This window comes from Ornithorhynchus anatinus, chromosome 8 (genome assembly GCF_004115215.2).
Source record: "Ornithorhynchus anatinus isolate Pmale09 chromosome 8, mOrnAna1.pri.v4, whole genome shotgun sequence".
Taxonomy (NCBI): Eukaryota; Metazoa; Chordata; class Mammalia; order Monotremata; family Ornithorhynchidae; genus Ornithorhynchus; species Ornithorhynchus anatinus.
In genome coordinates, this window is record NC_041735.1 from 16,637,279 (window position 1) to 16,650,958 (window position 13,680).

A 13,680-nucleotide genomic window follows, 5' to 3' on the forward strand; every position below is an offset into this window, starting at 1 on the left:
GAATATGGAAAGGAAACTAGTTGAACATGGGAAGGAAACTGAAAGAAACCAGCCCAGGTCCCGGAAGAGGAGAATTTACCTCCTCTGCCCCCCCCCCCCCCCCCACCATCTCCCCGCCGGGCCCCGCTCTCCGCACCTCCATCCATGGCCAGCATGTCCTTCAGTGCTCCCAGACGAGTGGTCAGCACCTCCTTCTTGGCCTTCAGGTTCTCCAGCTTGACCTGGGTGCTCTGAAGGGTATTCTTCACCACTGGGTGGAAAGGCCAGGGATGAGGTGGGGACCGAGAGGTTTGGGAGGCCAAAGACAAAAAGGGGAACCCCGGGGAGACCCAGAGAATGGTGGGAACCCAAAAGGTGCATCAGAAGCCTATAGCAGCCACAGAGATGATCAGAAACACATACAGAAGCTCAGGGAGAGTCGGAGTCACAGGGAGTGACTGAGGTGTGGGGAAAGACACAAAGGAAGATGCACACAGGGAGAAGCACGCGCACACGTGCACACACAAAATTTTAAACAACTCCTATTTCTCCTCCCAGGCTCCCAGGGACCTCGTCGTGGGGGCGGTGAGCCTCATGGTGGGCATCCAAGCCTCCAGTCTGGGATTCTGCCTCCAGGATGTAGGGCTCCTGTTGGGAGCCCAACCCCAGCCCCACACCCAAGGCACCTCCATGTTGGCCCCGTGTCTCACCCCAGCTCAGCTTCTTCTGCTCCCTCTGCACGGCCTCCTCCAGTGCACTACTGTTCTCCCGAAGCTCACCAGCCCGGCTGCCCAGCTGGTCCCGCACAACGCTCTGGGTGCGAGATACATACACACACACACATATACATACATACATATATATATATATATCTGTCGCCTGTGCTCCTGGAATAAGAGAGGAGGGCAGGGCAGGGGCCTCAGCATGCCAGAGTCTGATGGTGAGGGCCGCAGGCTGCCACCAGCCCTGCCAGGAAGTACATGCCTAAAGCCTGCTTAGGGCATCAAGCGTGAGGTAGGTTGTCCCCCATGTACCCCTGGACATCAGAGACCACCACACCCAAAAGTCACCTCCAAAATACCACTAATATCACAATGTTCTCTGCTCTACACCCCTGACCTGGAAGGGTGGGACTGGGGCCGGGGGCGGGGCTGGGGTAGGGGGCAGGGGGTGGCGCTGGAGCCAGGAGGTGGGTCCGGGCATACACACCTCCCACACTTCCGTGGCATTGAGCAGGGCCTGGCGGGCCGCACTCTCGGCCTCCTTGACGGCCTGGATGATGCTGGCGTAGGCATTGGAGGCTTCGATCGCCCGCTGGATGAACCGGTCCTGGTTGGTGTCGCGGATGATGCTGCGGGGATCACCGGGGGGCGGGGTTAACCCACAGCAGATGGCAGGCTGGGGGTACAGGGTAAGGAGAGGGCCAGGGGCGGGTGGGCAGAAATGGGGACACGAGCCCTCAAAGGGGAAGCAGGCAGTGTGCTGGGGTCAGCACAGGTGACCCTGCCGCTAATGCCTTCACTCGGCCCCGTGGCCAGCACATCCAGTGGGAAGAGCGTGGGTCTCAGAGTTCTGATCCCACCTCTGCCCCTGGCCTACTGTGTGACCTTAGGCAAGTCATTTCACCTCTCAGTTTCCTCCATTGTAAAATGGGAACAAGAATATCTCAGCCTTTCCTACCGCACATGGATATTAGGACAATAAAAAGGAGCTAAATAATATGCAAGTGCTTTGCAAAGCCAAAATGCCATATGAAATTCAAGGAATTCTTATATTCACCTCTTTCTCTCTCTGCAAACTATTTCAGCATTTGTCCCCTGCTGCTAAACCATAAGTTGGGGAAGCAGCATGGGAAGCAGTGTGCCTAGTGGAAAGAGCTTAGGCCCAGGTGTCAGTAGACCTTGGTTCTAATCCTGCCTCTGCCAATTGCCCTTCTGTAACCCTGGGCAAGTCACTTCAACTTCTCTCTACCTCAGTTTCCTCATCTGTAAAATGGGGACTCAATATCTGTTATCCCTCTGACTTAGACTGAGAGCCCATGTGGGTCAGGGACTTTGTTTCCCTGCTGATCTTGTATCTTACCCAGCACTTAGTATAGTGCTTGGCACATTGTAAGTCCTTAACCAACGCCATTTTATTATCATTATTATTATTATTATTAGTTCCTTGAGGGCATAGATCAGGTCCACCAAACCTATTATTTTGTACTCATCTCTATATCTTTAAATTATATATTGTAAATTACCCATATTAATGTCTACTTCCCCCTCTAGACTGTAAGGTCATTATGGGCAGGGAACAGTCTGTTAATTGTTATACTGTACTCTCCCAAGCACTTAGTACAGTGGTCTGCACACAGTAAATACGACTGATTACCAAGCACGTAGTACAGTGCTCTTCTTATAGCAGGTGCTCAATAAATACTACTAGTTGACAAATTGATAGAAGGAGTAGAGTGGGCTGGGCAAAAACAGGAGGGGAGGGTGGAGGTGGGGCCGTGAGCAACGGGTGAGGAAGAAGTGGCCCAGGGCAAACGGCAGTGTCAGAGCAGATGGCAACATCGTTACCTGGACAGGTTCTGCGCCAGTTGGTCCAGCTGCAGGGCATGGGCCTCAGCCCTCTCCACGATGGGGATCTTGCTGCTGGCTGGGGAGAACGCCTGCATCTTGTCTGTCAGCGGGCCCCGGGCCCCGTCCAGGTTGGCAGCCAGACGCTCCAACTCCTGCCGGGGACACCGACGTCAGGCCCCAGGTTGGCACGATCTGGCCCCAGCCACCCCCAACACCCCGGGTGGCCCCGCAGACCACCTCTCACGAACCTCGGCTCTGCCCTATGCCTTGGGTCCCCGGCCTGCCCCGGCGTCTTCCGGGAACCCAAGCTGGCGGCCCCAGGCTAAGAGCCGGGGAGGGAGAACCAGCACCAAAAGGAGCACATTTCCTGGGTGAAGGGGCTTCTCTGCTCAGGCCTCGGTCTGAACCATCCCAGGGAAGGGAAGGGCCACAGCCTCCCCCAGGGTCAGGCCCTTGTTTTGGCCCACCTGGGGCCATTTCTGCAAAAAGGGCAGCCTCCCGGAGGGGTAGAGGACGGATGGATGGACGGATGGGTGGATGCGAGGACAGACAGTCGGATGGGTGGATGGGTAGTGGGATGGACCAGTGGGTGGGGAAAACGTCTGTTTCAATCCAACAAGGCCTAGGGCCTCGGCCACGCACCTCCTTGGCTTTGTCGATGGTCTGCAGAAAATCTGAGCCGCGGGCCAGGGCAGCCTCTGCCATCTTCAGTGCATTCCTCAGTGTCTCATTCTCTCGCTGCAGCTCCTGCTTCTTTTGCTGAGGGTGATAGCGGGGGAGTAAGGAACCTAATCCCGGGCCCAGTCCCCCGACCTTCTGGGCCAAAGTGCCCTCCACCATGCCTTCTCCAGCCTCTATGTCCTTGTCCATACTGTCTCCATCTTGACCTTCTGGCTCTAACTCTCCTGTCCCCTCTGGAAAGCCCTTCGCGTTCCCCCCATGACCCCAACCCATCGACCCCAACCAGCCTCCTCCTCTCCCTCCCCCAGATCAGTCTGTACAGACTGATGTAGGCTGCTTGCTTTTCTTCCCTTTCCTTTGTCCTGGGGGACCCTTGAGGATGGGTACCAAGACTTTCACTAAAGTGGGCTCTGACCCCCCTCTGCAAAGGGCCTCGGCCTGCCTCCCCCAGGGTGGGGTTGGGGGGGGGGGGCAAAGTGAACATCTGCTGACCAACCGGCTCCTCCCCCTGCACTCCTACTGACCACTCTCTGCCCCAAACAGCATTAGAGGTTCCCCCTGAGCCATTCCTCCGTGGTCCACCTCGGTCAGCCCGTGTCCCAGCCAGTGCCCCGGCTCCCCCCGAGCCACTCCCCCAGGGTGTGTCCACTGTGGTGCTCCCCTGGACAGCCTGAACCCCAGCCAGCACCCCAGGTAGCGCCCCGGATCCCCACCAGCCACTCCTCGAGGGTGTTCTGGTTGAGGCTGTTAAGCTCCTCCGTCTGCCGTGTCTTGTTCACGGCCTCATTGAGGGCATCCCGCAGGTCCATGAGCTGGGAGCTGGACAGCTCCAGCCGCGCCAGGATGCCATCCACAAGCTCCTTGTTGGCCTCCAACTGGCTGCCCATCTGGCTCCGGATCCGGTCCAGCACTGCCCGGGCACAGGGAGAGCCACTGGTGGGTATCCGGAGGCCGGTGGGGGTGGAGTTGAGGGTCCAAGCAGACACACAGGGTCGCCCTCCTTTCTGCCCTGTGATCTTTACTTACTCCGGCCCTCCGCCCCCACCAACCCACCCCATACAATGAAGTTGCTCTGCTATTTTTGAGAGCTCCCAGGTAGGAGGAAGAGAGGCCTCCCTGCTAATGTCTCTCCTAGCTGACAGGCGCGGCCTCCGCTTATTGGCCCTGGAAGGCAGGGTGTTGGGGAGGCCTTCTCACAAGTGCGAGGGGACGGGGACAGGGAAAGGATCAAGAATTAGGGTTAGACAACAGCTAGGCCTTTTGGTATAGTCTGGGCCCACACATCCCCACTGCCTCAGGCTCCGAGGGGAGAAGGGTTGGGTGAGGCCAGGATGCAGAGTGAGGGGAGAGGGGCCCGGCTTGGGAGCTGGGTGAGGCTGGGGTGAGGGGTCCCCGGGCGGGGCAGAGCAGCCTCACATCTGTCTCTCGCCAGCATCACTCACAGATTTGGGCCTCCCCAAGCTCCCCGTCGGCCACCCTGCGCTGTCCTCGCAAGTCACGCTCCCGCATCTCCCGCAGCGCCCTCTCAGCCGCCGCCATCTTCTGCCGCAGCTCCTCGCCAGATGCCGTGCTGGCGTTGGACGGGCTCAGCCTGTCCATCTGGCTCACCAGGTCTATGGGCACCGCACCAGGACACGCTCAGCCCCCGCCAGAAGTGGGACACCCCTCTCTGCCTCCCTCTCCTGGTTACCGCCACCCTGCCCCTCCAGCTCCACCCCAACCCCCGACCCTGTTCCCAGCTCCAAAAGGCCTTCAGGCAGTGACGGTTAGGGGCACGGGAGGAGTTGGGTTTCAGAGGCTCCACCAGGAGCCTGACGACACTGCTGCCCCGCCTCCTGCCCCCCAGCCCCGGCCCCGACCAAGCAAATACCCGCCAGGTCTTGCTCCATGGCCCTGACGCTGGTGAGCAGGGTCTCGGCCTGCCGGCGGGTGTCCTCGGTGCTCTGCCGCAGGTTGTCGGCCTGGGTTCTGGCCTCTCCGGCCTAGGAGGAAAACCGGGGCTCAACACATGGGCGGCAGTGGGTATCGGGGATGGGAGTAGATTTGGTGTCACGGGGGTGGAGGGAGGGGAGCCAGGGATTAGGGGTAGACAAGGGAGAGAAAGGAATGCAGTTAGGAAGAATCTGAGCTCTTTCACAACAGAAAATACCACGCAATGCATAAGCAAGCTAACATACAAACAGGTGGAGGGTGGAAAGGAGTTGGTGAATGGAGAGGAAAGGGATGAGGAGAGTGGAAGCTCTGGTGAGGGGTGGGAAGGTTGAGGCCCATGCCTTGCTGTGAAGAAGCCTGCCGTCCTCGTCTAGGACCACGCTCTGCTGCTCCAGGTGCTCCAGCTTCATCCTGCTGTCCTGCCAGGGGCCCGAAGGATCTCGCAGCTGGGTCTGCAGAGGGGGAGCCGAGTGAGGGGAGGAGTGAGGCCCCAGAACGGACCCATCCCTCCCATGGAGTCACGTGAGAGGGGATTTGAGGTGAGAAGGGCCCTGCCCAGGAAGAAGCAGCTACTCGTGGGACTCCGGCATGGTCTCGCCCAACCTGGGCTCGGCCAGAGCCGGCCTGGATGGCCAAGTCCAGAGGTCAGGCCGGCCCTCGGGCCATGGGAGACAGGTCAGACCTGGGGAGTTTGGTTCCCATGGGTGTCCTCCGGCAAAAGGGTCGGGAGGTCCCACCTCCCCACCCCCTGCGGGGCCTGGATCTCCCCAGAGCAGTGAGTTCAAGGTGGCTTCACCCTAGAAAACTGGGCCCCACCACCCCACCCAAAATGACAGGGCAAGAGGGGCCCACGGCCCATACCGCGAGGGATGCGATGGAGATATTAAGCATGTGCAGTCGCGCCCAGGCGACAGAGCTGGCGTTGAGGCTGGAGAGCTGGAGGCGGATGGCAGGGAGAAGCGCGTCGACACGCTGCAGGTCGTCCAGAAGCAGCACCACACAGCTGTCACACACTGAGGGGTGGACGGCGCCGGGGGCGTTACCCGAGGGAATGGGGGGCCTGGAGGTACTGGGGGCATCACTGGTGGTTTGGGCGAGGGAGCAGGGGGCATGAGGTTCCACCCACATCCCAGAGCCCAGGGTGGGGATGCTAAGAGTGTCTGAGCTCGGGGCAGTGCAGACATGGAGGGGTGGGGGAGGCAGAGACTGGGGATGTGTAGGTAGGCAGGTACTGAGGGTGAGAACGGATAAGTGGGTGGTTTGTGGGCACGAGAGCAAGTGTGGGACCCCATATGGACATTGGTGAGTGCCCAAGCACAGGTGCATATAGCTGAGCACATGGACACATAAACAGTACTTGGGGTATGTGGTGTTGGCAGGTGAGACTACACAGGAAGGGCGGAGTGTGCATGGTGGAGAGCTGGGGGTGGATGGAGGAATGAGGAGGAGTAGGATGATGACATACATAGGAGAGGTGTAGAGAGAGGAAGAGGACAATTGTGGAGGAGGGAGAACGGGGATGGGGAAGGAGGAGGAAGAAAGGGAGAAAGGAGGAAAGGAGAGAGAAGATGAAAGGAAAGGTTGGAAGTGAAAGTGAGGGGAGAAGTGCGAGCCCCACCTTCACACATGATGCTATCGGGCCCGTGGGTCACAGGGACGTGGTGCTGGTGACTGCAGGTGTCACACTGCTTTCCGCTCAGCCCATTGGGGCACGTACACTCTCCCGTGCGGGGGTCACAGGGACCACCCCGGCAGTGGCACTCTGCAAGGGGAGACAGACAAAGACACGTGGAGGTCGCGGCCCGACCCGTGTCCATATCCCCGGCCTGGGTTCTGGGTCCAGGCCCACTGCCTCCAAAGGAACCAGGGAATTCAGCCCCCACCCTTACTCCCTCCCTCTGCGCTCCCCAACTCACTGGCACAGCCGTGTACCCCGAGGCCCCAGTAGCCGGGGGCGCACTGCTGGCACTGTGCTCCGGTGACCCCCGGCCGACACTGGCACTGCCCACTCTGGGGGTGGCAGGCCGGGCCCACGGCTGCCACGCCACAGTCACACCGCTGGCACCCGGAGCAGCTGTCAAAGCCAAAGTGTCCTTCCTGCAGGGAGAAATGAGCATCGACGGGGGAGGGGGAGAGGGAGGATCACTGGGGGCGATCCCAAGGGCCGGGGGGGGACCGCTTTTGTGAGGAACCGCTCTGGATCTCAGCCAGAGCCTGAGCCCCAGGGTCAGGCAAAAGGGAGCCACCTACGGGCCCAGACTCCAGCCCCGCCTCTGGGTGACCACGGGCTGCAGAGCGATGCTCCGAATGACCGGCTGAACCATTGGGGCCGTGGGCCGGCCAGGCTTGGGAAGAGTGGGCTGAGTGGTGACATTCCAAAAGGGGATGGGCTCCAACTGAACCAGGAGGGATTGAGGGCAGACCTGGGATGTATGGGAGAAGCTGGAGTGGATGGGGAGGGAGGACTGTGGTAGAATCCCCTCCTCCATCTGGTTGGCTGAGTTCAATGCAGCCCGTGGCCAGGAGGGTCGACAAAGTGACCAGCCCCGCCTGATGACTTGAAGGATCTCTGCCTCCTCCAGAGCCATGCGATCCTCTTTCATGCCTGCCCTCTGCCCTCCCATCCCCTTTGCCCCCCAGTCCCTCCTGGAGCCCCCAGAACAGGGTTAATGGGACCCGGGACCTCAGCCTCACCTGGCAGCGGTCACAGCGGAGGCCGGTCACTCCAGCCTTGCAGAGACACTGCCCTGTCTGGGGCTCACACGACTCCGTCCCGCATGTAGAACAGTCACATCCTAGGGGAGGTGGGGGAAAGCCTCGGTTTCCCCCAAGCCCCAGCCCCATCCCCTTCTCTGTCCCTGCCCAGCTGCCATCTGCCAACCACCCCCGCCCCCTGGGGTCTCCTCGCCCTGGACCTGCCTTGTCCCAGGCCCTCTCTGGTCCAGCCCTGGCCCTCCCACTCCCCAGTGCATACGGGTGCAGTTCTTGGCCACCAGAGCGTCCCCATAGTATCCGGGGGCGCAGATCTCGCAGTGCGGGCCAGCTGTGTGGTACATGCAGCCTGTGCAAGCGCCCGTCAGAGGGTCGCACTCCTGGAACAGTGTGTTGGTGTCGCCGTTGCCGCTGCACTCGCAGGGCTGGCACGAGCTGCCAATCACCATCGGGTTGCCATAGTAACCGGGGGCACACCTGGCACGAGACACAACCCACCTTGTCAAGAGGCTCTGGATGGAGTAGGGAGGAGGTCTAATCGTCTCCTTCCCCTAGACTGTAAGCTCATTGTGGGCCGGGAACGTGTTTACTGACTCTGTTATACTGCACCCTCCCAAAGGCTTAGTACGGTGCTCTGGACACAGTAAGTGCTCAATAAATACGATTCATTGATTGATTTCCCCCAAGGGACCCAGCCACTGAATCCACAGACCCGATCAAGGGCTCGCTCAATCAATCAACAATATTTATCGAGAGCCTACTGTGTGCAGAGCACTGTACTGAGCACTTGGGAGAATACAATAATACCAGATTTGGTTGTCATGTTCCCTGCCCAGTATGAGTCACAGAGAACTAGATCCAACCCAGGCATTGTGTGGAGTGACCTGGGAAAAATAAAATACTGACTATGGAATGGAGGTGTCAGAGCAGCCGCTAGGAAAAGGATTCACATACACAAATTTAAGAAAAGTTGTTTTACAGCATGCATTAATGCCTAGGAGTTCCTGAAGTGACCAGGATTCTGAAATCCCATCTCCTCCAGGAGGCCTTCCCTGATGAAGCTCACACCTCCATCCCTCCCACCTCCATCACCACTCCACTGTGGAATCTCTTAAGCACTTGGGGGCACTTCTCCCCCATGACCCTTAATGCAGATCTTTCCCCACTACTGCTTCTTCCCACCTGAACATTATTTTAATGCCAGTCTTCCACAGCAGACTGTAAGGTTCACAAGGACAGGGATCTCATCTACTAAATCGTTCTCTCCCAAGTACTTAGTGCAATGCTCTGCAAAGAGCTTAGTACAAACTGCTGGCTGAATGACTGAGAGGGAAGAATTCCTGGAGGAAATGGGCTGTTATTAATATTTTGAGTGTGTGTAAGGAGAGAGTTTGGTGAAGAAGAGGATGGAAGGCATTTCAGGCTGAGGGGGGGGTGGTGCATGGTTTGGAGATCCGGGGGATAATCAATTAATGGTATTTATTGAGCACTTACTATGAGCGCAGCACTGTTCTAAGGGCTTGGAAGAGTACAATACAAGAGAATTAGCAAAAACATTCTCTGCCCATAACGAGCTTACAGTCCAGAGAATGAATTTATAAGGCTAGAAGACGGAGAGTCCAAGCACGTATGTGATTTGTTCAAGAGGAACAGGGAGGGAATTCCCGGGAAGGGGACTGAGGCTCACCGTTCACACGAGGCTCCTGCGTATCCTGGACGGCAGAGGCACTGTGTTGCTGACCCCTTATGGACACACCCAATGGCAAAGCTGGAAAGGAAGGTGGACGACTGGGCACGGGCAGAGTCTGGGAATTCTCCCTTGCTGCTCCCCCCAGACCCACCTTCCCCCGTGGCCCAAGGATGACTTTTAGCCTAGAGGAAGCCACCGAGAGAGGGTGGACTCGGAGCCCCTGAAACCAGGCCGGCCTGTCGCTTGGACTGCTTACTTGTTGGAAGGCACTGAGAGGGGGCAGGGGCATCCCACACAGTGGGCCGGTTGGTCCTGGGTACCGTTGCCCAGGAAACCGTCCTGGCAGCGCTCGCAGTGGTCACCCTCTGTGTGGTGCTGGCAATTCTGGGAAGGGAGAACGGGACTCTGGAGGGGAGGAGGCGGCCAATTCCCCGAACCCTTTTTCCTCCTTGGGGCTCTGAAGATGAAGGGCTCTCCACACGGAACAAAGTAGCCCTCCACCATCTTGACTTTTCCAGATAGGAAACGATCCCACCCCACAGGAGCGAACCCACTAATCTTGACCCAGGAACAAACCCACCCATCCACACCACTATACGCCTGAAGCAAAGCCTCCCATTACCACCCCTCGGAACATGTCCCCTACAGAGGGAATTTCCTCTCCACACCCCTTCTCCCCCGACCACCTCCCGCAGTCACATGAACGGGAAGTGCCATTCGGCCAGACTCGTGACTGGCCAGCCGACCCTGGACTCACCACACAGATGCCAGAGCCTGGGAGGCAGCGGTCAGAGTGGCCGTTGCAATGACAAGGGACGCACTTCCCCAGGAAGAGGCCTTTCGTGTCCCGGTAATACCCAGGGGCGCATTCCTGCCACAAAGGACAAACAGAAATGCTCGCGAGGCCGGGAGGTGGCCATCTCTGGAAGGGCAGGAGGACGGAGGGGACATGGCGGGGCAGGAGAACTGGCTCTCATGGGATTAAGGAGAGATGACAGGCTCATAGGTCGAGGTCTGTTCATCGAAAACCTCCACACTGGCCGGACAAGATCTGGGCCATCGTGCTGATCGCAGGTGTAAGGGTGCCACATCGGACTTAGCTCCCCAGCCCCCCGCATCACCCCCACAGGGCCTCTACCTGGCAGGAATCCCCTAGGTAGTTTGCCGGGCACATGCATAGCTCCACGTTGCTGGCTTGGGGACCCGCGCCCGCCGACTCCAGCGCCAGCTCTGACACCAGCTCCAGCACCACCTGCTGCAGGGACACGGCCGAGGAGATCTGGGAGAAGAGGGCGCGGAGCTGCAGCTGCTCCAAGCCGGCCAGCACCATCATCAGCTCCTCCCGGGAGGCGGGGTTGTGGGTCTCTGTGTGGCGGAAGTTTCCCTGGGGAGAGGGAGCCAGGCCGTACATCTCAGCCACTGGGAGCCTTGACCCAAGGACGGAGACGGGAGCCGACGCGGCGCTGGCTAGGGGAGTGAGAGGGGAAAGGGGAGGACATACACGCGGCATCTCTGCTTTTAACTGGGCTTGCTAGTCTGACTTCCCTAAAATTGTTCATTCAAGTGAGCAATGTGAGAAGGCAAAGTGCTTGAAGAACTTGGCATGGGAGGGGATGGAGGGGTCAGGCTGAGGCTGAAGCTCCACATGAGGCCTAGTAGAAAGGCCTCAGCCCTAGTAGTTAGAGGACTTGGGTTCTCAGCATGGCTCTGCCACTTGCCTGCTCCGTAACCTTGGCCAAGTCACTTACCTTCTCTGGGCCTCAGTTTCCTCATCTGTAAAACAGGGATTAAATACTTATTTTCCCTCCCCTTAGTCTGTGAGCCCTATAAAGGATAGAGATTGTGTCCAACCTGATTATCTTGTATCTGATCCCAGTGTTTAGTTCAGCGCTTGGCACTTAGTAAGCACTAAATAAATACCAGTTATCATTAGCAGTTTTTTTTTTTTGCCTAGGTTCCCCCACCCCATGGCCCGATGCCACAGGTGCCTTTGCAGACCTCCACCAGCTGGACTTGGCCTCTGTGGACATCCCCCGGGGCAGGATAGGCACCCTCCAAGAAGCTGAGGCTCATCTGGTTGCCCTACAAGGAGGGAAGAAAGGAAGGAAGGAAGGACGAATAGTTCACAGGGGGGCCTCAGCCTGGGGCTTATTTCCCTGCCCCTCACCCCTCCCTGCCTGCCCCTCCACCCCCCACCCCCAGCCCCACCACTCTGCCTCCAGTCCCAAGCCTCTCAATGGTACCTTCAGGATCACATCAGGCCGGACCTCCACAGGGATGTAGACATCTCCGCGTTGTATCTCCGAGTGCAGCTCGTATCTCAGGAACCCACCGTAGGATGAGACCTGGAAGCAGGGAGGGTTCAGGTTCATCCAATCAGGTCTACTCTACCCTCAAGCCCACAAGCCCACGTGGTCTACGGGAAAGAGTGCGGCCCCCCAACCCCGCCCCACCCACATCACACAAGTCAACCAATCCATTCATCAATCAATATTTACTGATTGTTTACCGTGTGCAAAGTATTCTGCCCTGATTACCAGCAAAGTTAGTTAGGGCTGGGAGCTCAGCAAGGTGCCAGTGGGCTAACGGCCAGCCAGCTCAGCACTGCCAGACTCTGCGGCCCTGCTGCCTCCTCCCTGTACCTCTTCCCGCTCCCCTTCCCCTCCCCACAACACCATCTTCCTCCCAGCAAGATCCATTCATCTGGCTGGTCCAGTCCCACCGTCCACTCACCCGGTCCCCCAGGTAAGAGGGGGGAGCCTGCCAGTACAGCTCCTGGTAGGCCTCGGGCACATTCCTCAGATCAGCATGGACGAGGCCGGCATCGAGGTGAAGCGAGGTGGGCACCTCCTGCCGGTCACTGGTCAGGAGAGTCCAGCCCTGCATGTCTATGAACTGAGACAAGACAGAGAGAGATAGAGATGGAGAGACAGAGAGAGAGAGAGAGCACACGGCATGCACAGGGGCTGGGGATGCGGGGGGGGGGGGGGGGCGGGCAAGAACAGCCAGGGGTTGGAGTACACAGGAGCCTTGAAGGTCATGGGGGTCGGGATAGACGATGCTCAAGCAGCTTGCTAAATCAGCCCCCAAAGCCCAGCAACACCTACAGCCACTGCCCCTCCCCAGCCTGTGGGAATGGGATGGATGCCCTGCCCCACACCCCTAGGCCTGCCCTGTGGCCCCTGGATCCAGCCTAGCTCTGGGGGCCAACCGGCCCAGCCATCTAAGTTCATGAACATCTGGCTGCTCTGCCTCTGCCCCTTGGGCCTGATGCCACCTGCCCGTTCTCCCGCCTCCTTCTCAAATGGGCTGACACGGCGAGGAGCCAGGGTGATGGCTGGAGACCCTGGGTTGTCTCAGGGAGTCCTGGGCCGAAGCAGCAGAGTGGGGCCGGGGGGGGGGGGGGGGGGGAGAAGGCTGACCTCTGTGGGACCTCAGCAGTCACCCCACCAGGCCCGGCAGGCACCGAGCTGCCCTCACCTGGCCACGGCTCCGCTCTGTGCTGCGGCAGCGGTCCGTGGCTCCGAAGCAGAAGCAGCGGGTGCAGCCCTTAGGGTTGGCGGGGTCCAGGGAGAAGGTGCCGAGGCGGCACTGGTCACAGCGGGCTCCTTCCACGTTCTCCTGCAGGAATTTGGGATGGGGTCAGGGAGGGCCTTGGAGGGCTGCAGTGGCCAGAGGGGTGGAGGTACCAAGGATAGGAATAGCGGCAGCTTCCAAACGTCAGCCCCTGGGTTCATTCCAGGCCCATTTTCCTCGACCACAAGCTCAAGAGAGAAGCTACAGCCTTACTGGCTCAAAACCCTTAAATGAGACAAGAGAAATCCCTATTGGCTGGACCCCGGAGCTCCAGGCCCTGGGATGTGGCGAAGGAAGGACAGGAGGAGGAGGAGAGACAGGGCACATGGGTGATGGGGAGCAGGAGCATGTCCCAGGGACAAGTAGTCAGGTATCTGGCTGAAGTCTTGCCTGCAATGCCAGGGATTGTGCCCCTGAACCCCGTTCAAGTTTCCAGTTATCAGTGCCCCCAGCCACCCGCTCCAAACCACCCATGGGAGAAGAGATGAATGGATAGCTCCTTCACCGCAGAGCCTAGGGTCACACTGGCCACCTCTGCCC

The 13,680-nt window shown here is 58.9% G+C and overlaps 1 protein-coding gene across 1 annotated transcript in view; it reads right to left on the bottom strand.

The window, feature by feature from the left end:
• The window catches only part of LAMA5 (laminin subunit alpha 5), a 118,392-nt gene that overhangs the window by 15,565 nt on the left and 89,147 nt on the right, over positions 1-13,680 (bottom strand). The window contains exons 37-58 of the mRNA XM_029070671.2: positions 13,045-13,185; positions 12,298-12,459; positions 11,808-11,909; positions 11,563-11,646; positions 10,703-10,948; positions 10,322-10,435; positions 9,821-9,948; positions 9,562-9,642; positions 8,137-8,351; positions 7,857-7,957; positions 7,079-7,259; positions 6,781-6,924; positions 6,024-6,175; positions 5,504-5,614; positions 5,101-5,212; positions 4,673-4,843; positions 3,944-4,140; positions 3,192-3,308; positions 2,547-2,701; positions 1,189-1,330; positions 690-792; positions 137-250 (exon numbers count right to left, since the gene is read on the bottom strand). Of these exons, the coding sequence (XP_028926504.1) occupies positions 137-250; positions 690-792; positions 1,189-1,330; positions 2,547-2,701; positions 3,192-3,308; positions 3,944-4,140; positions 4,673-4,843; positions 5,101-5,212; positions 5,504-5,614; positions 6,024-6,175; positions 6,781-6,924; positions 7,079-7,259; positions 7,857-7,957; positions 8,137-8,351; positions 9,562-9,642; positions 9,821-9,948; positions 10,322-10,435; positions 10,703-10,948; positions 11,563-11,646; positions 11,808-11,909; positions 12,298-12,459; positions 13,045-13,185 (3,073 nt within the window). The remainder of the gene's footprint in view (positions 1-136; positions 251-689; positions 793-1,188; positions 1,331-2,546; positions 2,702-3,191; positions 3,309-3,943; positions 4,141-4,672; positions 4,844-5,100; positions 5,213-5,503; positions 5,615-6,023; positions 6,176-6,780; positions 6,925-7,078; positions 7,260-7,856; positions 7,958-8,136; positions 8,352-9,561; positions 9,643-9,820; positions 9,949-10,321; positions 10,436-10,702; positions 10,949-11,562; positions 11,647-11,807; positions 11,910-12,297; positions 12,460-13,044; positions 13,186-13,680) is intronic.